The sequence below is a fragment of the Capra hircus genome, chromosome 4 (genome assembly GCF_001704415.2).
Source record: "Capra hircus breed San Clemente chromosome 4, ASM170441v1, whole genome shotgun sequence".
Classification (NCBI taxonomy): Eukaryota; Metazoa; Chordata; class Mammalia; order Artiodactyla; family Bovidae; genus Capra; species Capra hircus.
This window is the reverse complement of record NC_030811.1, coordinates 10244578-10271363: the sequence shown is the minus strand read 5'-3', so window position 1 is coordinate 10271363 and position 26786 is coordinate 10244578. Positions and strand designations below refer to the sequence as shown.

Here is a 26786-nt window from a genome sequence, read left to right as displayed (position 1 = left end):
CATGGTCTTTCTTTTTGTCTTCTTCTTCTGGGACTCCTACAATTTGAATGTTGGAGCGTTTCATATTGTCCTGGAGGTCTCTGAGATTGTCCTCATTTCTTTTAATTCGTTTTTCTTTTTTCCTCTCTGATTCATTTATTTTTACCATTCTATCTTCTATTTCACTAATCCTATCTTCTCCGTTATTCTACTATTTGTTGCCTCCAGAGTGTTTTTGATCTCATTTATTGCATTATTCATTATATATTGACTCTTTTTTATTTCTTCTAGGTCCTTGTTAAACCTTTCTTGCATCTTCTCAATCCTTGTCTCCAGGCTATTTATCTATGATTCCATTTTTATTTCAAAATTTTGGATCATTTTCACTATCGTTATTCAGAATTCTTTATCAGGTAGATTCCCTATCTCTTCCTCTTTTGTTTGGTTTGGTGGACATTTCTCCTGTTCCTTTACCTGCTGGGTATTCCTCTGTCTCTTCATCTTGGTTATATAACTGCGTTTGGGGTGGCCTTTCTATATTCTGGGAATTTGTGGAGTTCTCTTTATTGTGGGGTTTCCTCGTCATGGGTGGGGTTGTATCAGTGGCTTGTCAAGGTTTCTTGGTTAGGGAGGCTTGTGTCAGTATTCTGGTGGGTGGGGCTGGATTTCTTCTCTCTAGAGTGCAATGAAGTGTCCAGTAATGAGTTATAAGATGTCAGTGGTTTTGGAGTAACTTTGGACAGCCTGTATATTGAAGCTCAGGGGTGTATTCCTGGGTTCCTGGAGAATTTGTGTGGTATATATTGCTCTGGAACTTTTGGCCCTTGGGTGATGCTTGGATTCAGTGTATGTATGGAGGCGTTTGATGAGCTCCTATCGATTAATGTTCCCTGGATTCAGGAGTTCTCTGATGTTCTCAGGATTTGGACTTAAGCCTCCTGCTTCTGGTTTTCAGTCTTATTTTTACAGTAGTCTCAAGACTTCTCCTTCTATACAGCACCGTTGATAAAACATCTAGGTTAAAGATGAAAAGTTTCTCCACAGTGAGGAACACCCAGAGAGGTTCACAGAGTTACATGGAGAAGAGAAGAGGGAGGAGGGAGTTAGAGGTGACCCAAATGAGATGAGGTGGAATCAAAAAAGGAGAGAGAAAGCTAGCCAGTAATCATCTGGACTGCTCAGATATGTTCACGGAGTTATACAAAGAAAAGAAGAGGGAGGAAGGAGATAGATAGAAGTGGCCAGGAGGATAAAAGAGGTGAATGAAAAAGAGAGAGACAGATCCAGCCAGTAACCAGTTCCCTAAGTGTTCTCCACCGTCTGGAACACACAGAGATTCACATAGTTGGGTAGAGAAGAGCAGGGGGAGGGAGGAGACATAGGCGACCTGGTGGAGAAAAAGGCGAGTCCAAAGGAGGAGAGAGCAGTCAAGCCAGTTGCTCTCCAGTAAAAATGGGTACTGAAGAATGGGTTTTTGAAGGTACAAAATTGATAACAAATACCAAAAAGCAAAGATTACAAATCTAGAGTAGAGGTTGGATTTTCAAAAATACAATATTAAAGAAAAGAAGAAGAAAAAGTCACAAGAATTATTAAATATATATATATATGAAGTTTGCTTTAAAAATAGGGTCTTTTTTGAAAAGTAATAGTAGGTTATAAAAAATGAAAATTAAAGGAGTAATAGAGGACCTAAAATTTTTAAAAAGTTATTAAAAAAAGAAGAAAAAGAAAAAGAATGATCATAAAAATAGTTAAGATATATCTAGGACTTTCTCTGGTGTTGTTGTGGGCAGTGTGGGGTCAGTTCATTTTCAGATAGTTCCTTCGTCTGGCTTATATTTCTCAAGATCTACAGGCCCCTTCCTATGTAGTCGGTACTAACGACAGGGTTTTAATCTATTGCACCTGTCACTTCCAAGGTGGGTCCCTCTGTTTTAGCTTCTTCTGTTTGCTGGTCTCTTCAGTGTCTGATTTCTGCCCTGACATAAGGGGGGTGGTGGTGGACACTTTTTTTTTTTTAGGCTCACTTGTTCAGTCGCGCTGTGGGGTGGGAGGGACACTGCAAACAAATAACACTGGCGAGTGCTCGCAGTGTCTCAGCCACACTGGGCCTGCCCCCGCTCACGGTGCACACCGCTCAGGCTCTAGGTTGCTCAGCCGGGAACCGTCTAAGGCCGGCCCTGGGCTGCATGCACCTCCCAGGTCTAAGCTGCTCAGGTTCAGGCACTCAGGTAGTCCTCAGGGGCGCAGACTCCGTTGGGCCTGCGTTTTGTGCCCTTCCCAGGTTCAAGTAGCTCAGGTGTTTGGCGAGCGCGGTCACTGCAACTTATGACCTCTCCCGTCCCTGTTGCTCACTTTTCTGGGTGTACAACTGGTGCACCTTCTCAGGAGTATGATGACTCTCCAGAACCCCAAGAAGTCTTAGTTAGCAAAGAAGCCTGTTTGCAGTTTGGAAGATAATGTCTCTCTGGGGCTGCGATTGCCCCTTTCCGGCCCTTCTGGCTCTGGCTGCCTGTCACCGGAGGGGGATGGTCTGCAGCCGGCTAATTCTGTTCCATCCTTTGTTCTGTGTGCGGTCCTGCCTGTGTCTTATCTTAGAGCTTTATGTGTGGTAGCTATCCCACAGTCTGGTTTGCTGGCCCAAGTTAGTTCCCTCTGGTTACCCTTGGGGCATTTGGGCCCAATCCTTAAAAAGCAATGCAGCCCGCGCCTCCCTGCCCAGCCCCCACTTGCTAGTGGTGGCGGATGCAGGCATCTGTGCTGCTTTTCCGCTGGGGGAGTTACCACTAGGCTCGTAATCTGTGGGTTTAATTATTTATTTATTTTCCCTCCCTGTTATGTTGCCCTCTGTGCTTCCAAGGCTCACCACAGACTCGGCAGTGAGAGTGTTTCCTGGTGTTTGGAAACTTCTCCCTTTTTAAGATTCCCTTCCCGGGACGGAGCTGCCTCCCTACCTCTTTTGTCTCTTTTTCTTTTTGTCTTTTATATTTTTTCCTACCTCTTTTTGAAGACAATGAGCTGCTTTTCTGGATGCCTGATGTCCTCTGCCTCCATTCAGAAGTTGTTTTGTGGAATTTACTCAGCATTTAAATGTTCTTTTGATGAATTTGTGGGGGAGAAAGTGGTCTCCCTGTCCTATTCCTTTGCCATCTTCTCAAGTTTATTTATAGCCTTAAGGAAATTTAAGGTTTAGAGGGAAAATAGACTAATCTTCCCATCGAGTAGACTCGGTAAAGTCTGTATGTTTATGCTGCAGGTTTCAAGAGGAGTTTTCCAGTAAGGTCAGAAAAAGTGGGTAATAATCAAAGGCTGGATAAACAAGAAAAATTCTGGGAAATGTAAATGGCGAATGTGGTTTCGATTCTGTGTTTCCCCAGGAATCTGAATTCTACACAATGAAAAGAACTGCCTTCCACCCTCTTAGGGTTTATGGCTGCACCTGCAGATTAAACTGACATGGGACAGATGAAAAGGAGAAAAGCATATACATTTTAGGTAGCTCTCATAGGTACATGGGTGTCTTCAGAAGGCAAATGAAGACCCAAGGAAGCCATTAAAACCAAAAGCTTAACTGCCTTTTTAAACAAAGAATGATACATTTTAAGGATGTAGTAAGTCAAAGGGCTTGGGCTAGAGGGCAGTTAATTGAGGCAGTGATTAGGAAATATTTGGGGAAATTAATTGAAGATAAAAGGGTTTTAATTGGAGAAGGAAATGGCAACCCACTCCAGTATTCTTGCATGGAGACTCCTATGGACCAGAGGAGCCTGATGGGCTATAGTCCATGGGGTTGCAAAGAGTCAGACATGACTGAGTGACTTAAAAGCATAGGAGTTTAATCAGGTTTTTAAGTTTCCAACTCCTGCCTTGCCTTTGTCTCCCAGTCTTTTTTCATAAGAATCTTGTTAATTCTCTTCCTGGGGCAGGGAAGGTGCCTGTTTCATCATAGTTTTTAGGACTCACTTTTTGGTAGAAAGAGGTCAATCAGAGAGTCCTGCCTGCATCTGCTGTTTCTCAAGTGCCTTCGGTTCACAATAATCAATATACAAAGAGGCATATTTTGGGGTGGCATATTCTGAACCCCTTCAACATTAATGTATCGTGAAGAAAGCTGAGCGCCAAAGAATTGATGCGTTTGAACTGTGGTGTTGGAGAAGACTCTTGAGAGTCCCTTGGACTGCAAGGAGATCCAACCAGTCCATTCTGAAGGAGATCAGCCCTGGGATTTCTTTGGAAGGAATGATGCTGAAGCTGAAACTCCAGTACTTTGGCAACCTCAAGTGAAGAGTTGACTCATTGGAAAAGACTCTGATGCTGGGAGGGATTGGGGGCAGGAGGAGAAGGGGACGACATAGAGTGAGATGGCTGGGTGGCATCACTGACTCGACGGACATGAGTTTGAGTGAGCTCTGGAAGTTGGTGATGGACAGGGAGGCCTGGCGTGCTGCGATTCATGGAGTCGCAAAGAGTTGGGCACGACTGAGTGACTGAACTGAACTGAACTGAACACTGGATTTACTGTTTATAAAGTGTCTACTGAATTTTAATAATCAGACTTGGAAATCACGGAGTTTAGTTACAGTAAGCATGTGAGAAGGAGAGACTAGCCTTTGTTAACTGCAGGAAAGTCTCATGTGCTGAAATAAATGCACATTCAAGCAATGAGAAGTAAACAAAGGACTCCAACTGTAGAATGATACCATGTAAAATCACTCTTACTTATAAAGAGATCTGTGGTTCCTTGTCATTTTCCACAGGAAAACTTAAATATTTATGGATTCTATTTTCACTGTCATATATGTGGTACTTTGAAAATATTCCTTTGTTTTCCTGTTTAAAGAAATGGTTGCGATGGAGATGCAGCCATAAAGAACAGACTTGTAGACATGGCGGCTGGGGAGGTACTGGGCGGCGGGGAAGGAGAAGGGTGGGAAGAATTGAGAGTAACATGGAAACATACATTGCCTGTATGCCAAGTCATCAGTCATGTCCAGCTCTGTGTGAGTCTGTGAACTGTATGTAGCCTGCCAGGCTCCTCTGTCCATGGGATCCTCCAGGCAAGGTTATTGGAGTGGGTTGCCGTGCCCTCCTCCAGGGCATCTTCCCAACCCAGGGATTGAAACTGTGTCTCTGCACTAGCAGGTGGGTTCCTTACCACTAGCACCACCTGGGAAGCCCATATTCACACACACATATAAATATGCATATGTATGTACATATATATGTGTGTGTGTGTGTGTGTGTTTCTTTTTTAGGTAGAGGCTTATATATCCAGTAAATTGGTAAAGAATCTCAGATTTATAGTGTTTTCTGTCCTTTCTTCCCTCCTATATTTAGTGTACTATCTGCCTATAGTTATTTGGTAATAAGAGCATTGGGCTTTCCTGGTGGCTCAGACAGCAGGGAATCTGCCTGCAATGAAGTTTGATCCCTGGGTCAGGAAGATCCCCTGGAGAAGGGAAGGGCAACCCACCCAGTATTTTGTCTGGAGAATCCCATGGACAGAGGAGCCTGGTGGGCTACAGTCCATAGGGATGCAGAGAGATGGTCACTGAGCGACTGACACAGCATAGAGTCTTATATCTTTGTATCATATAATACCATTAAAATTATTTTTTAAATCATTCACTCTCCACTTAGCACTGCTGCTGCTGCTGCTAAGTCACTTCAGTCGTGTCTGACTCTGTGTGACCTCATAGACGGAAGCCCACCAGGCTCCCCCATCCCTGGGATTCTCCAAGCAAGAACACTGGAGTGGGTTGCCATTTCCTTCTCCAATGCATGAAAGTGAAAAGTGGAAGTGAAGTCACTCAGTCGTGTCCGACTCTTAGCGACCTTGTGGACTGCAGCCTACCAGGCTCCTCCATCCATGGGATTTTCCAGGCAAGAGTACTGGAGTGGGGTACCATTGCCTTCTCCGCCATTTAGCACTATCCAACATCTTTTCTGCCCTTAGCGGAACTAAAAAGCCTCTTGATGAAAGTGAAGGAGGAGAGTGAAAAAGTTGGCTTTAAGCTCAACATTCAGAAAACGAAGATCATGGCATCTGGTCCCATCACTTCATGGGAAATGGATGGGGAAATGGTGGGAACAGTATCAGACTTTATTTTTGGGGGCTCCAAAATCACTGCAGATGGTGATGAAATTAAAAGATGCTTACTCCTTGGAAGGAAAGTTATGACCAACTTAGATAGCATATTCAAAAGCAGAGACATTAGTTTGCCAACAAAGGTCCATCTAGTCAAGGCTATGGTTTTTCCAGTGGTCATGTGTGGATGTGAGAGTTGGACGGTGAAGAAAGCTGAGCGCCGAAGAATTGATGCTTTTGAACTGTGGTGTTGGAGAAGACTCTTGAGAGTCCCTTGGACTGCAAGGAGATCCAACCAGTCTGTTCTAAAAGAGATCAGTCCTCGGTCTTCTTTGGAAATACTGATGTTGAAGCTGAAACTCCAATACTTTGGTCACCTCATGTGAAAAGTTGAGTCATTGGAAAAGACCCTGATGCTGAGAAGGATTGGGGACAGGAGGAGAAGGGGATGACAAAGGATGAGATGGCTGGATGGCATCACTGACTCAATGGACGTGAGTTTGAGTGAACTCCAGGAGTTGGTGATGGACAGGGAGGCCTGATGTGCTGCGATTCCTGGGGTCGCAAAGAGTCGGACATGAGTGAGCAAATGAACTGCACTAAACATCTTTTCCAAGGAATTTGCTTTTTAAGAAATACAATTCCTTGTCGATACATGCTGAGGTCATTCACAGGTAAATTATGATACCATGGAAACTAAACTTAATTGTTCACTCTTATTATGATCTGTTTAGTCTTATATTTTGACAGCATTCAAGTTTAAAGGGATTTGTGCATGCTAAATCTTTTCAGTCATGTCTAACTCTGTGTGAACCTATGGACTGTAGCCCACCAGACTTTTCTATCCGTCGGGTTCTCCAGGCAAGGATCCTTCTCCAGGACATCTTCCTGACCTGGAGATGACCACATCTCTTCCGTCTCCTGCATTGGCAGTCAGATTCTTTACCGCTAGCACCGCATGGGAAGCCCATAGGAATGTGTGACTGAACAAAACCTAGCTTTAGGGTACTAACTAGAAGTCTCTGCTTAATACAACCCCAGGGCAGCTGCTCAACATTTAAAAATAGAGGGTGAGGGGATTCATTACAATGCTGGATTGCTAACTTTTCTAGGAAATGGATTTTCTGAATGACATCAGAATTGCTGCGTAGCTTCTATTGGCCCCAGGTGGAGAGACTCTACCTCCCCCATACCCTGAATATATCCCAAATACTCCCTGTTGTTTTCCCACTAGCAGGGCCAAGTGTCTTTGATGTTAACTTAGCATCTTTTCCCTGGTCATCTTTTAATCAAGGAGAACATTGTCTCTGTTACCTGTATCTCTCTCAAAAGTCAGAAAATCGCACACAAATCAGTGGAGCTACACGAGTTTTACAAGCTAGCAGCCCTGATGTGTATGAACTGCTGTCCGCTCTGACCAGTGAAGTTCTAGTTTTAGGCGCTTCAATTATTTTAGCCTTGTTAGGACTGGTTCTCTGCACAAGTGGTGGGAACATTGCTCATTTATGGAAATGAATGAATTCAGCCTGCTCACAGGGGCCTCAGTGGACATGTGGGTGTCACGGAGTAATGGACGGCACCCATGTTCACAGTGAATCAGATCCCCTCCAATGCCCGGTTCACTGAGGTATGTTGATGGTGGGGCCGCAGAGTACCATTTAGTATCTCATCAGACAGGACCCGACTGCTCTAACGGAGAGGAAAGAACACATTATGTCACAACGTGTGTACATTCTGAGCTTTATTAACCCTATTTTATGGCTGAGATAAAAGAGTCACCCAAAGGTATGTGAAATCAAACCAAAAGTAAAATGAAGCTGTGATGTACTACATCCTATGCACAAACTCAAAACATTCTAAACATGTGTCCCAATCTCTTGCCAGGAGGTGCAAATCATCTGTACCAATTCATTGGGCTTTCAGGAAAGTACAGAAAGTAAAATAAATAAAAATGACATCTTTACTAGCCACCTAGTACAGATTGCTGCTTGTCCAGGAAACTTTGCAGTTGTTGGGAAAGTGTCTACTGTTTGAAAAAATACTTAGTTGACATGTTTAGATTCATGTGAATTTTTACGATATGGAATTGAATAAGATTAAACATTAAAATGTGTGATAGCTAAAGATGGCATATAACGATTCCATCTAAAAATTAAGGTGGTGAAAACATGTGAATCCATATATATAACATATTTCAAAGAAGAATGTTTGACATTTGGGTTTGTTTTTAGGGAAGTCTCAACTCCATTCAAATCCCTAATGCTTTTATGGTGTTGGGTTTGTCATATCTTTTGAGAAAAACATGGTTGTAAATATTCATCTGAAATCCTTCAATCACTAGAGAAGCCTTGAGTTCTTTGAAATTCTGAGTATCAACCATGCATCGTCAGAAAGCTTTGCATTCTTTAATGACATAGTTATCTTCGTTGTCTGGCTGTGTCTAACCTTTATCAACATGATTGGATGGTTAGCTGCTCTCATGGAGGTCTTTGCTCTCTCTGCTTCCTCACAGTCTTCTAACCCACCAATTCTGCCACATCAACATAGGGGTTACCTTTCCAAGATGCTGGTCCTACACCTTCCCCTTAGGACACCATCATTGCACACTTAGACCTGTATCTTTCGTATGAAGTGGTAGACTCTTCATCTTCCAAGTTAAACCTTTACAGGCCTCGTGAACCTTATATATCAAACTCAGGCAGAACTACTGAGCTCTTTAAGGAAACTGCATATGTATGTTCTTCCCCTATCTGTCTGGATTTTTCTTAATCTTGCTACTGCTGCTGCTGCTAAGTCGCTTCAGTCTTGTCCAACTCTGTGCGACCCCAGAGACGACAGCCCACCAGGCTCCCCCTTCCCTGGGATTCTCCAGGCAAGAACACTGGAGTGGGTTGCCATTTCCTTCTCCATTTCTTAATCTTAATTTCTTTTAATAAAGGAGCTCGTCTATTAGTTCTTTAATAAAACTCACCTCTGTTCCTCAATAGTCCCACTTTCTTGGTACAATAATGTGGGTGTAGAGGATATTTCAGTGAATGCTAGTTGATATCAGACATTTACTAGTGATTTCTCAAATTCTCTTTTTTCAGATCTATGGGATAACTCTTACCAATAATCTTAAAAAGATTTTTTTTTCTTTTTTGATTTGGCCAAATTTTTTCTATTTTTTTCTTAATTATAGTAAAAAGATTTTCTGTAGAAAATATTTTGGAATATATATTATTTGAGATATAGGAAAGCTGATAGCTCAGTTGGTAGAGAATTGGCCTGCAATGCAGGAGACCCCAGTTTGATTCCTGGGTTGGGAAGATCCACTGAAGGATAGGCTACCCACTCTAGTATTCTTAGGCTTCCCTTGAACTCAGCTGGTCAAGAATCCACCTGCAATGCAGGAGACCTGGGTTCGATCCGTGGGTTGGGAAGATCCCCTGGAGAAGGGAAAGGCTACCCACTCCAGTATTCTTGCCTGGAGAATTCCTCCAACTGTATAAGTCCCTGGGGTCACAGAGTCAGACAAGACTGAGTGAGTTTCGCTTTCTTTTATTTCAAGGCCAACAGGAGTATCTTGAAATATGGTATTCAGTTCAGTTCAGTTCAGTCACTCAGTCGTGTCCGACTCTTTGCGACCCCATGAATCTCAGCACCCCAGGCCTCCCTGTCCATCACCAACTCCTGGAGTTCACTCAGACTCACGTCCATCGAGTCAGTGATGCCAAACAGCCATCTCATCCTCTGTCGTCCCCTTCTCCTCCTGCCCCCAATCCCTCCCAGCATCAGTGTCTTTTCCAATGAGTCAACTCTTCACATGAGGTGGCCAAAGTACTGGAGCTTCAGCTTTAGCATCATTCCTTCCAAAGAAATCCCAGGGCTGATCTCCTTCAGAATGGACTGGTTGGATCTCCTTGCAGTCCAAGGGACTCTCAAGAGTCTTCTCCAACACCGCAGTTCAAAAGCATCAATACTTTGGTGCTCAGCCTTCTTCATAGTCCAACTCTCACATCCATACATGACCACAGGAAAAACCATAGCCTTGACTAGATGGACCTTAGTCGGTAAAGTAATGTCTCTGCTTTTGAATATGCTATCTAGGTTGGTCATAACTTTTCTTCCAAGGAGTAAGCCTCTTTTAATTTCATGGCTGCAGTCACCATCTGCAGTGATTTTGGAGCCCCAAAAAATAAATGTAAGGTCGCACCCCCAGGGGCCATGATGGGCCGCCCCTCCTCTCCCTCCCACCAGCGAGAAAGTCCCTAATGGAGGATCCTCCCAGATCCCAGGGACCAATGACAGCACACTTCGCCCGTTGCCATGACGAGGCGCCCCCTCCTCAGTCCCTAACGGAGGGAGCCTCCCAGATGCCAGGGACCAATGACAGCACACTCTGCCAGCTAAAGCCGCCCCGCCCCAGCCGCATAGAGAAACCTATCAGCTTGCGACACCATGAACCAGCAGCCTATCCAAACCTCCATCCACTAGCCCAGCCATCCCTCGCAACATGCATATATGAACAAACTTCCAACGTGGTTGGGCGCGTGGATTTCCTCGACCTGCCCCATTCGGGTCCGGGAACCCCGCCCGGGAGCGCTTCGCCATTAAAGCCCGTTAAACATTTTTTGGTGTACCTGGTCGTCTTTTACCTAACAATAAAATCTGACACTGTTTCCACTGTTTTCCCATCTATTTCCCATGAAGTGATTGGACCAGAAATATGGTATATTGATAGGAAATTTAACGTATAGTAAGGCCAACATATCAGGAAACAACTGTCACTGAAAAGGTAGTTTTATTATTAAAGTTCTGAGGAGGAGAGGGCAAGTCTACCCTTGGGGGGCATGGGGAGGGCAGAGAGGTAGGGGGGAGAATGGGAAAAAGCCTTCTCTGTGGTTTCCACAGGAAGGAATGGGTGAGGCCAAGCAAGCTGGTTAAGGATTGGCTAGTTTGAATAATTTCAGAGGCTCTGGGACAGGGGCCTTGTCCGCGGTTGTTTGGTTCCTGACCCTGGAGGGATTAGGGCAGGTGGATACTGGCCTGGAGGCTGAGAACCAGAGAGAGGAGATAGCTAGGCTGTGGACTCTTGACTGGTCGGTCTGTATTTGGAGAACATCCTTACAAAGTGGCTCACTCTGGGAGTCATCAGCAAGGCCCGCATGTCAACACATCAACATACAGAAAACGGAAGTGAGTGAGTGAAGTCGCTCAGTCATGTCTGACTCTTTGTGACCCCATGGAGTGTAGTCTACCAGGTTCCTCCATCTGTGGGATTTTCCATGCAAGAGTACTGGAATGGGTTGCCATTTCCTTCTCCAGGAGACCTTCCTGACCCAGGGATTGAACCCTGGTCTCCTGCATGGTAGGCAGATGCTTTACTGTGTGAGCCACCAGGGAAGCTCCAGCAAATGGAAGACATGGTTAATGCTGAGGGGAAAGTGGATGCTAGCCCTGGTAGCTCTGAAAAATTACCAGGTTGTGACACCTCTTTCACCATTCCCCTTGTATTTATGTGGATTGTCTATCTTTTCCTAAGTATTGTGTAAATTACCAGGAAAACAGTGCTTCAAAACACATTGCTAAATCAAATTACCATCCCTTAGCCAATTTAGGAATGAAATTTGGATCCAACACTGACAACAGTATTTTCCTGGAACTAGAAGAAATAAGTTTAACTGAGCAATGATTTTAAAAAATCTGAGATAAATGTTGAGACTAATTCTTATTAAGAAACGTTCTGGGGGATTTCTTGATGTCTGATTCCTTTCTTCATTAGTGGAAGATGTATTTAGTACTCCTCAGTCAGTTCAGTTCAGTCGCTCAGTCGTGTCCAACTCTTTGCGACCCCATGAACCGCAGCACACCAGGCCTCCCTGTACATCACCAACTCCCAGTGATCACTCAGACTCACGTCCATTGAGTCGGTGACGCCATCCTCTAGACAGTATTTTCCTTAGCAGAAAAATAGATTGTGTATGGTAAAAACTGTAGAGCTCTTTTCAGTAAACAGTGATATTATCACAGAGAAGATGGGTCTAATTGGTTTGACTTTTCGATTTATAAAAATAAATAGGAATAGCTTCAATATGGATTTATTACAAATAGATTTTATGCTAATGTTTAATGCTGAAATCGCTTATTACCACTGTATTATTAGATATATCAGAACTGTGACCCTGTCCTGAAGTGGATCACTCTGATTTTCTGATGTCCTCTGTGTGTGTAAATGACCATTTCTCTTAAATGCATTCAGTTTAAAGGCAAATATATATATATACATATATATATATTGCTATATATATATACATATAGTTGCTCACTCACGAGGTTAATGCAAGGGACTGTGTGTGAGGTGGTGGGAACCTGGTGGCAGTGCATATAAAAAGTCAGCTATGTGTTTGAAAAACACGGATGTGCTAAATTTCATTAGATTAGGAAATAACAGGATGTAGGTCCCCAAGACAGGGAGGAGCTAAAGAAAGGCCCAGAGCTCTGTCTTGAGTGACTGTATAATGGATATAAGGCCTGGAGGAAGAATTACGTGTTGAGCAAGTAGGGTTAGACATGCCTGTGGAAAGGCCATGTGGATATCAGAATCCACATGTTATGGATAAATGATATCAGACACCTCTGATGTGATTGTTGTTGCTCTGTCACGAGCTATCAAGCACTTAAGGGCAAAACAACACATTTTAAAGAGAAATATTGCACAAAATGTGAGATGCTGACCTTCCTGAAAGAGCCTTTATGGTTTTTATTTTGTTTTATTTTTCCCCAAGTAGAAGTGATTTTTTTGAAGTCCATCTCTAGATTATTTTCCAAAGGATTTGAAGAAGGCTTGTTTGCTCCTATTACTCTAAATTAGCTGTTATTGACCTTTTGAAATCTATTAACTATTTATTTATATTTAAACCACAGATATATTGAATGAAAAGGGCAGCAGGTTAGAAAAAGGAGATTAATCAAGTAGAAACAGTCTGCATATGTGATGAGATGGACAAGGTTCTATCCCAGTTAATGTCTATCAATTAGATAACACCAAGTCAAAAATAATGGCATGAATTTTTTCCTTTGCCACAAAAAATGTAGCATAAAATCACCATTTTTTTCTCTTACAGTCAAAACCTTGGCTATATTAGTAGCTGTGGCACCACAGTGAATTAGAGTGATTCTTGAAATTTATTCCATTCTTATGATTCAAACTGTTAAAGAAAATGTTTAAAATAATAGTGTTTATTATACTTTAATGCACCATTCAACAAATACTTAATGAATATAGACTAAGACACTGTTCTAAGTTCTGAGCTTTTTTTGTTGTTATTCAGTTGCCAAGTCATATCTGATTCTCTGCAACCCCATGGACTACAGCATGCCAGGCTTCCCTGTCCTTCACTGTCTCCCAGAGTTTGCTCAAACTCATGTCCATTGAGTTGGTGATGCTGCCCAACCATCTCATCCTCTGTTACCGCCATTCTCCTCCTACACTTAAATCTTTCCCAGCATCAGTATCTTTTCCCAAAATGGAGCGTTTCCGAATAATGTTAGGTAGAAATAAATGCTATGAAGAAGAAGGGTGGTGAGTGAATATAGAGATGAAGATGATGATGTGGTATTTTGCAAAGAAAGGTCAACCTATCTAGAATATTGACTACTGATTTTAAAAAGAATATGTAGATTTGCATCTACCTAAAAGCTGGCAAAACTAAGCAAATTCCACCTTCTAGTGTTTTCAACTTTAGTTTCAGAGATGTATTTCAAACTCTTGAATGTGACTTGGGTATTTATTTATATACATTACATAATGTTAGACTTCATAGTAACTCATTAACATGCATCTCTACTGATATCTTTAAGCAGTTAAAGTGCTTTAATTAAGCATTTTGGAAATTGAAAGTAAGGAAATAATTATTCCAGTGCTCAGGAATCTCACTGCAAGAATGTTCATTATAGAAATGTTTGGATTTGTAGAAAACCAGAGTTAACTTAGATGTACAAAAAGTATTTTGCTATCTATGTGGTGTGATTGTAACTAATTTAAATTGACTTATTTTTGTATTTTATATGACATAAATTTTTACAGTGAGTACATATTAATTTTATGGTAATGAAACAAAAATTACTTTAAAATATTAAGCCCTATGCATTAGCACATAAATAAATATTAACAAACACTTCAACGTATTTAAGTAGTAATCAGTAATCACTTAAATACATATTAGGAATTATTATTATGCCCTTTAAAAATCGCTGTTTATGCAAAACATTTGATTAACATGAAAAAAGCTTCAAAATCATTGCAAATCTTTATGAAATAGATAACTAGGTAATGGTTTATGAGGTTTTTTTTCATTAAATAATTTATTTGTTTTGTGGAAGAATACATCATATAGATGATGACAACTATATTTATTTGTAGAAATTGTATCGTGTATAAAGTAAAAAATGAAATACCTGCAAGCTTCTCAGAGCCATTCGGCAGTGAAAGAAATGGCAGTTACTTGGGAAAATGGCTGATTGTAGGTCTGGGGCGGAAGAAAATGCAAGATGAGCTTAGGGCATCATATAGTGGCTGAAAGAGAGGAGAGAAAGGAGAAAGCAAGAGGCTGAGGAGGAGGAAGAGGAGGAGGAAGAGGTGGGGAGGGGAAGAGAAGGGGGAGGGAGGGGGCTAAGGCATAAGAAGAAGAGAAGAAGGGGAAAGGGCAGGAGAAGGCCACAGGGGCTAATCCTGATACACAGGCAAAGGAGCCAACCTCAAAGAGTTCCCAGTGGCTAAAAATATGGGACCATTTGAGCAAGTATTGAATTAAAATAAAAGAAGATATAAACACTCACAGTCCCATAATTATATAAATATATGTTTGAATGAATGAATTACTTTTGTCAATTGCTAAAAAGTCATGTCTGGCTTTTTCTGACCCCAAGGACTGCAGCATACCAGGCTTCCCTGTCCTTCACTATCTCCTGGAGTTTGCTTAAACTCGTTTCCATTGAGTCGGTGATGCCATCCAACCATCTCATCCTCTGTCAACCTCTTCTCCTCTTGCCCTGAATTTTTCCCAGCATCAGGGTCTTTCCTAGTGAGACGGCTCTTTACATCAGGTGGCCAAAGTGTTGGAATGAATGAATAAATATAAGAAATCTTCCTTACAGAAGAATTCTAAATAATATATGTAGATAAACTCCCTGCTCCACGAGGTGGAACTTAATTCTCCTCACCTGAAACATAGGCTGGACTTGGTGATTTGCTTCCACAGAATGAAGTATGGAAAGGGGAAAATAGTCACTTTACAGTGAAGAAGCATGGGAGACATCACCTTGATCAATATCACTTCTGGAAAGTCATGTTGCCATTGCGCCTCGCCAGATAGGGGAGTGATGAAGACACACCAACTCTGGGCTTTTTTCCCCAAACAATACCAATCTTGTCCTAAGAAAACTACAGACTACCCCTGACTGAGAAGGATTCTGCAAAATATAACCTGATCAGTACTCTTCTAAAGTGTCAAAGTTGTGAAAGACAAAGAACCACTGAGGAAACTTCACAGATTGGAGGAGTTTCTGGAAACTAAGTAATGTGAGAGCTGGACCATAAAGAAGGATGAGTACCAAAGAACTGATGTTCTCAAATTGTGGTGCTGAGAAGATTCTTGAGTCCCTTGGACAGCAAGGAGGTCAAACCAGTCAACCTGAAAGGACAGCAACCCTGAATATTCACTGAAGGACTGATGCTGAAGCTGAAGCTCCAATATGTTGGCTACCTGATGTGAAGAGACAACTCATTGGAAAAGACCCTGACGCTGGGAAAGATTGAAGGCATTAGGAGAAGGGGGCAGCACAGGATGAGTTGATTTGATGGCATCACCAACTCAATGGACATGAGTTTGAACAAACTCCAGGAGATAGGAAGGACAGGAAAGCCTGGTGTGCTGTAGTCCATGGGGTTGCAAAGAGTCAAACACTACTTTTGATGATAACAAAAATGAAATGTGAGATCCTGGACTGGCTTTTGGAATAGGAAAAGCAAGCAAACAAATTTGTGACAATTGGTGAAATCCAAATATAGTGCATATTTCAGTGAATAATGAAATACCTAACTTATGTCTTGGGGCTTTTCTAGTGGCTGAGTCATAAAGAATCCACCTGTGATGCAGGAGATGTGAGTTTGATCCCTGGGTCAGGAAGGTCCCTAAAGAAGGAAATGGCAACCCACTCCAGTATTCTTGCCTGGGAAATCTCATGAACAGAGGAGCCTGGTAGGCTGCAGTCCATGAAGTCACAAAAGTGTCAGATATGACTTAGTGACTAAATCACAACAACCAAGTGATGTCTTAGACTTCACAAATGTACTCAGCTATATAAAATGTTAATGTTAGGGAAAGTTGGGTGGAGAGTGTGTAGGAACTCACCATTGTATCTTTGCAACTTTTCTTTAAATCAAAAATTATTCTGAAATAAAAAGTGTATTAAAAAGAAAACTGTTAAGCAGATTCTCATTGAAGAAATCAGACATCCAAATGATCATATATTTTTGGCTAATTAAAATCCTGATTTGTTTGCAATTTTTTAAGGAATCTCCACACTGTTCTCCAAAGTGGCTGTACTAGTTTGCATTCCCACCAACAGTGTAGGAGGGTTCCCTTTTCTCCACACCCTAAACAACCTAGATGTCCATCAGCAGATGAATGGATAAGAAAGCTGTGGTACATACACACAATGGAGTATTACTCAGCCATTAAAAAGAATACATTTGAATCAGTTCTGATGAGATGGATGAAACTGGAGCCGATTATACAGAGTGAAGTAAGCCAGAAAGAAAAACACCAATACAGTATACTAACACATATATGTGGAATTTAGAAAGATGGCAATGACGACCCTGTATGCAAGACAGCAAAAAAGACACAGATGTGTATAACGGACTTTGGACTCAGAGGGAGAGGGAGAGGGTGGGATGATTTGGGAGAATGGCATTGTAACATGTATACTATCATGTAAGAATCGAATCGCCAGTCTATGTCCGACGCAGGATACAGCATGCTTGGGGCTGGTGCACGGTGATGACCCAGAGAGATGTTATGGCGAGGGAGGTGGGAGGGGGGTTCATGTTTGGGAACGCATGTACACCCGTGGTGGATTCATGTCGATGTATGACAAAACCAATACAGTATTGTAAAGTAAAATAAAGTAAAAATAAAAATTAAAAAATAAAATAAAATCCTGATTTGGAGGAAAACAATGAGATTTAAAAAAAAACAAACCAACATAGTGTTCAATAACAAAGCTATATGGACTATGATCCTTCTGTGTATCTAACTGTCACCCACCAACCTCCTCTGTCCATGGGATTTTCCAGGCAAGAATACTGGAGTTGGTTGCCATTTCCTTGTCCAAACTGCATATATACAAATTAAAATAATCAGAAATGTAAGTGGTTATTTCATGAAAATAGAATCGTCCCTTTATTTTTCTTATTTAAGCCTTCCTATTATAAGTTTTCTGTAAGGAAATATTTAAGAGAAAACAGGAAAACAGAAGTATTTCCTAAGTATTTATTTATTTACTTTGTGGTACTGTATACAAATATAGTTTAATATTTTCAAATAAATAGAATAAATTATATTTCAAATTATATACATTCTTAATTTATTGTAAGTACCTTGCTGCATGAAGATCATTGCAATATATTAATTTACCAGAACGTTCAGGTTTCCACATTATAAATACATTGCCAGAAACACATTTTGAACCAAAATTAAATGAAACTACATTCTCCTTGCTCTTTCCCTTCCCCACCCTCTCTCTAAATACACGCACACACTCATGTATGTGGAATAATATATAGATCATTCCATACATTAGAGAGAGAGAGAGAGAAAATCTAGAAAGATGCACCAACCTGTTATCCAGTTAACACTGCTGATCTCTTGTTTTGGGGATTCACTTTCTACATTCTGTGGAAATGTATTGTTTAATTTCTTATTGTTTAAGAATGTTGTTTAATTTCTTTTTTAACAATAAACGTATATTACATTTGCAGTAAAAATTAGCAAGGGTGCTTTTTAAAACTGTAAAATCTTTAGATGAAAAACACTTTTCTGAAATATCTCATCTGAGTGTGTACAAACTCAGAGAAACTGAAGGGTAAGTAACAATGAAATTAAAAAAAAAAAAAAGAAAAAGCTTTTTCTACTATGATGGTTTGATGAATTGGACACACTCCAGCCTCTCTGAGTTATTGTTAGAAACTAAATCATGGACGCACTCTGATTTTGCATTCCCTTTTTGACTAGCCATATTGTAGTTCAGATTGCTTAAACAGCTCCACCACACGTTTAATCACTGCAGAGAAAACTTTATTCTAAGGAGTGAGAAGCAATCAGGGTAATAGGGGGAAAAAATGTGGCTTGTCCCAGAATAAGCACAACGTATTATTAGATGTCAGATGAAATTGTGATGTGTGTTGTAGGGAAAAGAACTAATCTCTGATAGATTTTTACAACATCTCAGAGTCTCTTAAAAGTGGATGGTGTACGTTTATGTATAAATTATATACCATAGATTACTTCTGGGAATTTGTAGTTTCAAACTCTGAGTTCACATCCACAGGCTAACCTTGTGCAAGCTTTTAACCCATTCCTGGAAGCACAGCTTGGATGTGGGAAGGTGAGAGACCTGGCTCAGAGAGTACTATATGTTTTTCAGCTGACCATGACCACCTGTAAGATGAGATTTGATCCTCATAAATAACATTTCTTCATGGTTTTGTTAATATCCTAGGACTGTCTGAAGAAAAAAACATGCTCGTCCTTCCTGTCACTTTTTTCATTTGCATAAAACTAAGGAAGAAAGGCATCAACATTTGTATAAATCACTATTCTGTGCCCAAAACTGAATGTAGATTTTGAGTTAGGAGAAAACATAGGAGGGGTGAATTCCTTCCTCTGTCTAAGCTCTGGGAACATTTACTTCCTAAGAGATGAATGGGGAATGTTTGTTGTCAATTAATATATATTGGAGGTATATAAAGTGATGACATGTCTGTTATTCAGCTGTCACTGATATGAAGCTGACTGCAGAATTACTTTCTGGGATTCAGAATTTACTCCCTCCTTCTGACTTTTTTGTTTATGCACTTTGCAAGACAAAAAGTAATTTCTGCCAACTGCTGGATTATAAATTCAACCTGGGATCTGATAATCAGATTCCACTTTTTCTCTGTTTTATCTCTCATCACAGATGATAAAGATAGTGCAATTGGAATTCAGCTGTGACAGTATAGATGATTAAGCTAAAATCTAATTGGCTTTGCAGTGTTAGCAGAAGCCAAAATTTAATGTCTGCTTTTCTTCCTCCATAGTAAAATAAAGCTCTGTGATTCACAGTCTCAGAACAGAATTCCGTTGATTAAGAAAGTCTTTTTATGACTGTATAAAGTCTTATAGTAAATAATTGACTGTGAGAATTAAAACAAAGTTCCAAGTTATGTTTTTCCTTGTGAACTTTTTAGAATGCAATGATTCTCTGACCTGTCACTTAAAATCAGAAGTGTTTTTGCTCATAAGATATATCGTGTTTTTAAAATATTCAAAGTCTATTGATTTGAAGGGAAAACTTAGAGATACTTTTAAGCAATATTTGAAATAAGTGGATTTGTAACAATTCACTTGATGGCATTAGTTAAGAGCAAAACTTATGCTGGCAAATACTGCACAGGAAAAAGAGTGACTATAACCTCTGGCAGCTCTGCAGCTTCACCACCATGATGTAGCTGGCTATTGTTACTGTTACCCGGATCCAGAATAGCCCCCAGGCTGATTGAAGCTAACGAGAGATCTAGGATATGTGATAAGATATTTACATCAGGTTTTCAACTTGCCGTTAGTTTTTCTCCAGTGTCTCTCTCTCTCTGGGTTCTCTGGCACAATCTTGCTCCAAACTAGAGGCAGGCTTCATCCTGGCTTATAATCCCGAGATAATTAGAGCTATTGAATGTGATTAGGTTTCCAGTGTGACTAGGTTTGACCAAGAGACACGGATTCGATCCCTGGGTTGGGAAGATCCACTGGAGGCAGAAAGGGCAACCTGCTCCACCAGCTTCTTGCCTGGAAAGGGCAAGAGGAGCCTGCCAGGCTATTGTCCATGTTGTCAGAAAGAGCTGGACACAACTGAACACACACACCATCGTCATTTTTAGAGCCAATGTGACTCGGTTTTCTACAACTTTAAAAGCTAAAAGTATTTTTATTGAAAAAGGTCTGATTAGGGTGACTAAGATTCTATTTGTACTTAAAATTTGATCTGGATTATTGCAGTTCATCACTGACCCATTCTGTGTGTTGGCAACCCACGAAGCAACAGTGCGTAATAAAAAAGATCCTTTCATTTCCTATTTCTGGTGTGAATACGAAACAGTTACTATACTGTTGCCCACTGTCTGTTTCTGAGTGTGGGAAAAAGTTGTTCATACTTTGTAAAAGTTTATATAATTTCATGTTTTAAGTGAAACTCCTTAAGATCAAACTACAGCTACTCACAGCATAGATTAGATTTGTGTTCTTCTAATCATATATGGGTGAGACTGTCTTTTCAGAGTAGTTAAGAACATGGGCAACACACTTCTCAATTGGAAAGGCAAGGGGTTAATAAGGAATTTGAAACAGCCATCCTAAGAGCAGGGATAAAGCAAGTTAAAGTTCAATTCACTATAAACTCTAGGTACTACCATAAAGTTTACTGAAAATGTAGTATAATATAAAAAATATTAGAAAATTAGTATACCACAAACTCTGCCTTCTAAGATCCTTTATTATTATGTAATAGAAAAGAAAATTTGTTAGCAAAATCTGTATTTAAAATCATGAACACTTAGCCTCGTTTAAGAAGGAAAATGTTAAAGTCTCATAATATCTCAGGGATTAACATTTTTACTTTTCAGGTAAACTCCAAATTTCTAAGTCAAAATTTTGAAGCATTGATGGAACTTATGTTATTAGTATGACAGTTGAAGAAAGAGTTTTAAATTGTTAAAGGTTTTCTATCATCATTCTGTACAAGTCCTTTCCATAAAATCCACTTCAAGGCACAGAATAAAACAAAAATAGAAAGAGAAGGAGAACCCAGGACTAATGAGTTTCAAGGAAAAAAAAAAAAAAACAAAACCCTTTTTTGTCATTTATTCAGTGCGGACACCCATTGGAAAAAGATATGCTTCACACTGAAGGTCAACATACAATAACAAAACTAAAATGTTATTTATTTCTTCTTTTAGGGGCTGATGTTATCAACTTCGATGGCCATGTTGTGTTACCATATAGATTCAGAAACAAGAAGATGAAAACACTGAAGGATGTCATTGCCTTGAAGTTTAAAACTTCTGAAAGTGAAGGGGTAATCTTACATGGGGAAGGACAGCAAGGGGATTATATTACTTTGGAACTCAAAAAAGCCAAGCTGGTCTTCAGTTTAAACCTAGGTATGTTCTGATTTTTGGCACCATTCCTTCCATTTATTGGTATCCCTGTTAGTTAAATGCTAATGGTCTTTGATCCTTAAAATGTAAATTATAAAAAGAGTTCACGTTATGTTGTTGTCAATTCATTTTTAATTCATAGTGCTTGATATATATTTATATGCATACTCATTTGTAAATATGTATTCAACACCTGTTTTATGCAGTTACGATACTAGCATTTGGCATACAGCTGGACACTGTATTATCTATTATTTTAAAACAACTAAATCAGAAGAAATGGCCTCAAATACTGATGAGTAGTATGAAATCAATTAAACAAGCTTGATATGATAAAGGATACTGTGTAGGCAAGGGGGTAAATATTAGAATATGTAGTGAGGAAAGTCCTCTCCAAGAAGATATTCATGATGAGGTTTCAGTGATGACAAAAACAAGCCCTGAAAATATCTGGGACAAAGCAGTTGAGAAAGAATCATGAGACTAAGACCCGATCTGCCCAAGGAACAAGATGAGGAGGCTAGTATGGGTATTGATAGGATAGAAGATGAAATTAGATGTTATTTTAAGAATGGGAAGCTGTTGGTAGACTTTAAACTATATGGCCTCATGATCTTATTTTTAGAAATGTACTGAGACTCCTGTAAGAGAAAATGCTTGCATGAACATGAGAGTCACAGCTGGACTTCTGCCTGGTGTAACTGAGATGACCGCTGCTTGCAGAAGGTGGCTTTCAGGGGAGATGTAGAAAAATAGATTCACCGGGGAGATAGTTTTGGTTGTAACGTTAGTATGGTTGTAATTAATTGAGTATGGAGTAAAAAAGAAAGGGAACATATAAAGAATAACCCTAGGGTATGGCTTGAGTTCCAAATAGACATTTGTACCATTTTTAGAAAGATAGAAAGCCTCATTTTCTCTTCAGTTTCTTCTAATGGAGGAGTACTAATTTCTTCCAATAGAGAAAGTCTAGAGATCTGTTGGAGAAGGCAATGGCACCCCACTCCAGTACTCTTGCCTGAAAAATCCCATGGACGGAGGAGCCTGGGTAGGCTGCAGCCCATGGGGTCGCAAAGTGTCGGGCATGACTGAGCGACTTCACTTTCATGCATTGGAGAAGCAAATGTTCTTGCCTGGAGAATCTCAGGGACAGAGGAGCCTGCTGGGCTGCTGTCTATGGGGTTGCACCGAGTCGGACACGACTGAAGCGACTCAGCAGCAGCGGCAGCAGCAGAGATCTGTTGGAACATGATGCTTTTCAGCTGCCTGATAGTCGTCAAAGTTGAGATGCTATTAGGGAGTTCCATGTGTGATATTGCCAGGAGAAAGTGCTACATGATGCCTGAGGAAAAGAGAGAGTGAATAGGAGGAAATGTGAGTATACGGCATCACAGAGACCAGGGAAGGAGAAGAGGCTGTCCTCTGTGGTCTGCTGTGTCGCAGTCACCTAAAATGTCACTTAAAACAGAAAAGTGAGGTCACTGGCAACATAGTAGTTACTGTTGATCTACTCTCATTAAAATAGAAAGAAGAGTAGTTTTATTGTTGTCAGTTAAGAAAAGATAAAAAGGGTGCAAATGATTATTTTAAGTATAATCAACTAGAAATGAAGGAATCAGAGAAATAATATGCTGATTAGAGAATGAGATGAAACTCAAAGAAGGAGTTACTATTCTGTTTTGGGCTTTTGTTGTTTCTAAGTGGACAAGCCTGATACATGTTTGTATTTTGATAATGTAGTTAAGATTTACTTAAAACTAAAAGGAAGGTCCACAAGACAGATACTGACAATCAGAATTACAATTTATGCAAATCAATATATATCTATCCTCTTCTTGCTGGCCTAAAATTTTCAGAATTTATTCAAGAGTTGTTTGAGGGGCATCATATATTCCATATTTTTATGTTTAGTGATTTTAGGATTCTATAAAGATTTTGTAGTCTAAATTATATCAATAACTAAAATTTGCATGTTAAATGCATCCCAATGGAAAGCTATAAAATTGAAAATTAGAACACAAAGAGATCCTGCCTGCTCGATTTTCTTATCATGGCTCTAACTTCCTTAAATATGGCTTGTTTCCCATATATTGCTTTTATTACTTTGAAAATCAGTAGTATACTAAAAAAATACAACTTCAGTTAGCTCTTTTCAGTTTAGAATACTTAATATAGTGTCTACAAAGATTATTCTTCATTATAAAACTTTTCACATTCAGAATCTTATCTGATAGAAAAAATGGTTTCCATAACAAGAAAACTATCCAGTAAAGCTGATTTTAAAATTATACAAAGATATTTAAATTTTTATATTAAAGTTGTAAAACGAAAATGCATGCCAAAACCTGGGAAAATTCAAATAGAGAAGTTTAATGTCATTCTTGAATGAAAATTCACTCCACTCTATAATTGTACTAAGATTTTAGGAGAAAATATTAGCAAAAAATGTAAGGAAAACTCATTGAAGAAAAATTATAAATAGTCTATAAACACCAAATGCTCAATCAAGCTATCTATGAAAGAAATATACAATAAAGTAATGATTCCAATTTTTTCAAGCAAGTAAATAAATTTTAAAAATGATAGTATCTATAGCAGTGTGTTATACAACAAAAAGGATTCTTTGTCCTAAAAATATTTCAAGAAAACAATTTAATAATATATCTTCAGATATTTTAATTTTCTATATATTTTTATTCAGTAATCTTAAATAAATAATAAGAAACAGCTCTAGAATTTCTGTCCAAGGATGTATACTTTGCAATGTTAGTTACAATAACAAATATTGAAAGAAAAAAGATTAACACATAGAAATATATTGGTATGTGTTTAAAATATCTGTGAATAGTTTGGGGAATATTGACAGGCATTAAATTAAAACAGTAGGCAAACTATAAATGTTATATCAATATTTTATATATGTATGAATTATATGATTATATTTATATAATTTTAAAAAAATGTCTGGAGGAACTAGACCATACTATTTTTAGTGGTAGAAATAAGTGATTAATGCTTTACATATTAATTCTTTATAAAATTGGATCATATCTAAAGTAATTTATTTTTTCAAACTTTTCTCTTTTTTTTTAAAGTGAAACGCACAGAGTAGCCTTTAAAAGCAGCTGGGCCTTGTAAGAGTGTGATGTTACTATTCCGAAACAAGAACTGATCATATGGCCTCATACAAAAAGATCATTACCATGTCATTGAAAGCAGTTTACGTAGAGTATTATTGACAAATTTATGACAGCCATGGAAACACATCCACTCAGATATCCGCTCTGTTTTAATGCTATTTCCTTAATACAGGCACAGCTAGATGCTGCTTAGTCTTCTAGTCTAAATATTTAATGTAATAAAACTGAATGCATTCTTTCACTTAAACTTATTCTTTCTTTTCTTCCTCTCCCATCCCTATGTATGTACACAGTCACAGGGAAACATTTGATTTCATCGCCAAAAGGAAAAAAAAAATTCATATAGGAGATCCATAGAAAATGTCAGGTATAAGTGTATTAGCATCACAAGTGTGAAAAAGGAAATAATTCTTCCGTCAATTGTGTGTTTATTTTATTTCTATTATGCTATTTATTCTAAAGCAATAGTCTATTTTATAGCATTTAGTTTTGCCTGACCATAAAAAGCAATGCTTGATTAGACAAAATAGAAAATGGTATAAAATATGTAAACAGCATCCAGAGATGACTTTAATAAATATTTCAGACTCTCACAACCTTCCACTCTTATTTATAGTCCTGTTACTATGGAGATCTTATTTCAAAACTGAACTAATGCTACATATGTAATTTTGCAGATTTTTATTTTAAAGTATAACTTAAGTAAATTTTCCATGACGTTAAACATTATGTTGTGCTTAAGATTATGGTTTTAGGAATCAGAAAATATTTGTCATGTTGTATTTTCTTGACCAATAATAATAATAACAACAACAATAATAATAAAAATTAACAGTTACTTTTAATGAACATTCACTGTATGTCAAGAAATAAATTCTTTGCTTGTACGGATTAATTTAATTCTCACAGCAACTTTGTAAAGCAGGTACTATAATTTTTCCCTTTTTACGTATGACCAAAGAGAGGCTCAGTCACCTTGGCCAGGATCATGGAGCAAGGCCAGTGATGGAACAGCATAGAATCCAGGGACTCTGGCTCCAGAGCCCATGGGGCACTGACTTCATAAGGAATATACCAAACTTAGCAGAATTCATGGCTCAGTAATTGAAAAAAAATAAAGCTCATGGTTTTTAAGGGAACAGAGATTTTCCCATCTTTAATAGTTGTTATGTAGCTTGAACATGCAACTATTGTTAAGTATCATTCCATGCCGGTTGTCCTATGTAAACTACAATAGACAGAGATGGCATAAAAGTGTCTGCCCGTAGTGCAGGAGATGACATAGAGTTCTGATGTCTTTACCTGGTTGCTTTTCCATTCACGCGATTCAGGAAGCAACCAGCTTGGCCCCATATACGGCCACACGTCCGTGATGACAGGAAGTCTGCTGGACGATCACCACTGGCACTCTGTGGTCATTGAGCGCCAGGGCCGGAGCATCAACCTCACCCTGGACAGAAGCACGCAGCATTTCCGCACCAATGGGGAGTTCGACTACCTGGATTTGGACTATGAGGTAAACCTGAGGATGTGTAAATTGTCATGCATCAAATGACTGCTTCAGTTTTATGCGGTCTTGTTGAATTATGATTAATTGTATACCTTCATATACCATTTTCACTTTATTCTCCAAAGAAAACTTATAGCTTCACAACCTAATTTATTAATATAGGCCATTTTATTAAATTGTTAATGAGTTATTGAAATATTTTTTATTTTTTATTTTATTTTTTTTTTCATGCTTAATTTTTAAACTTTATTTATTTATTTATTTATTTATTTATTTTTAATTTTTTTTTTTTTTTAATTTTAAAATCTTAAATTCTTACATGCGTTCCCAAACATGAACCCCCCTCCCACCTCCCTCCCCCCAACATCTCTCTGGGTCATCCCCATGCACCTGCCCCAAGCAAGCTGCACCCTACGTCAGACATGGACTGGCGATTCAATTCTTACATGACAGTATACATGTTAGAATTCCCATTCTCCCAAATCATCCCATCCTCTCCCTCTCCCTCTGAGTCCAAAAGTCCGTTATACACATCTGTGTCTTTTTTCCTGTCTTGCATACAGGGTCGTCATTGCCATCTTCCTAAATTCCATATATATGTGTTAGTAT

General features: G+C 39.3%; 1 protein-coding gene across 1 annotated transcript in view; it reads left to right on the top strand.

Annotated features, from left to right (window-relative positions):
* The window catches only part of CNTNAP2 (contactin associated protein-like 2), a 2354843-nt gene that overhangs the window by 1026393 nt on the left and 1301664 nt on the right, over nucleotides 1–26786 (top strand). Inside the window, exons 6-7 of the mRNA XM_018046828.1 lie at nucleotides 21327–21530; nucleotides 25999–26183. Of these exons, the coding sequence (XP_017902317.1) occupies nucleotides 21327–21530; nucleotides 25999–26183 (389 nt within the window). The remainder of the gene's footprint in view (nucleotides 1–21326; nucleotides 21531–25998; nucleotides 26184–26786) is intronic.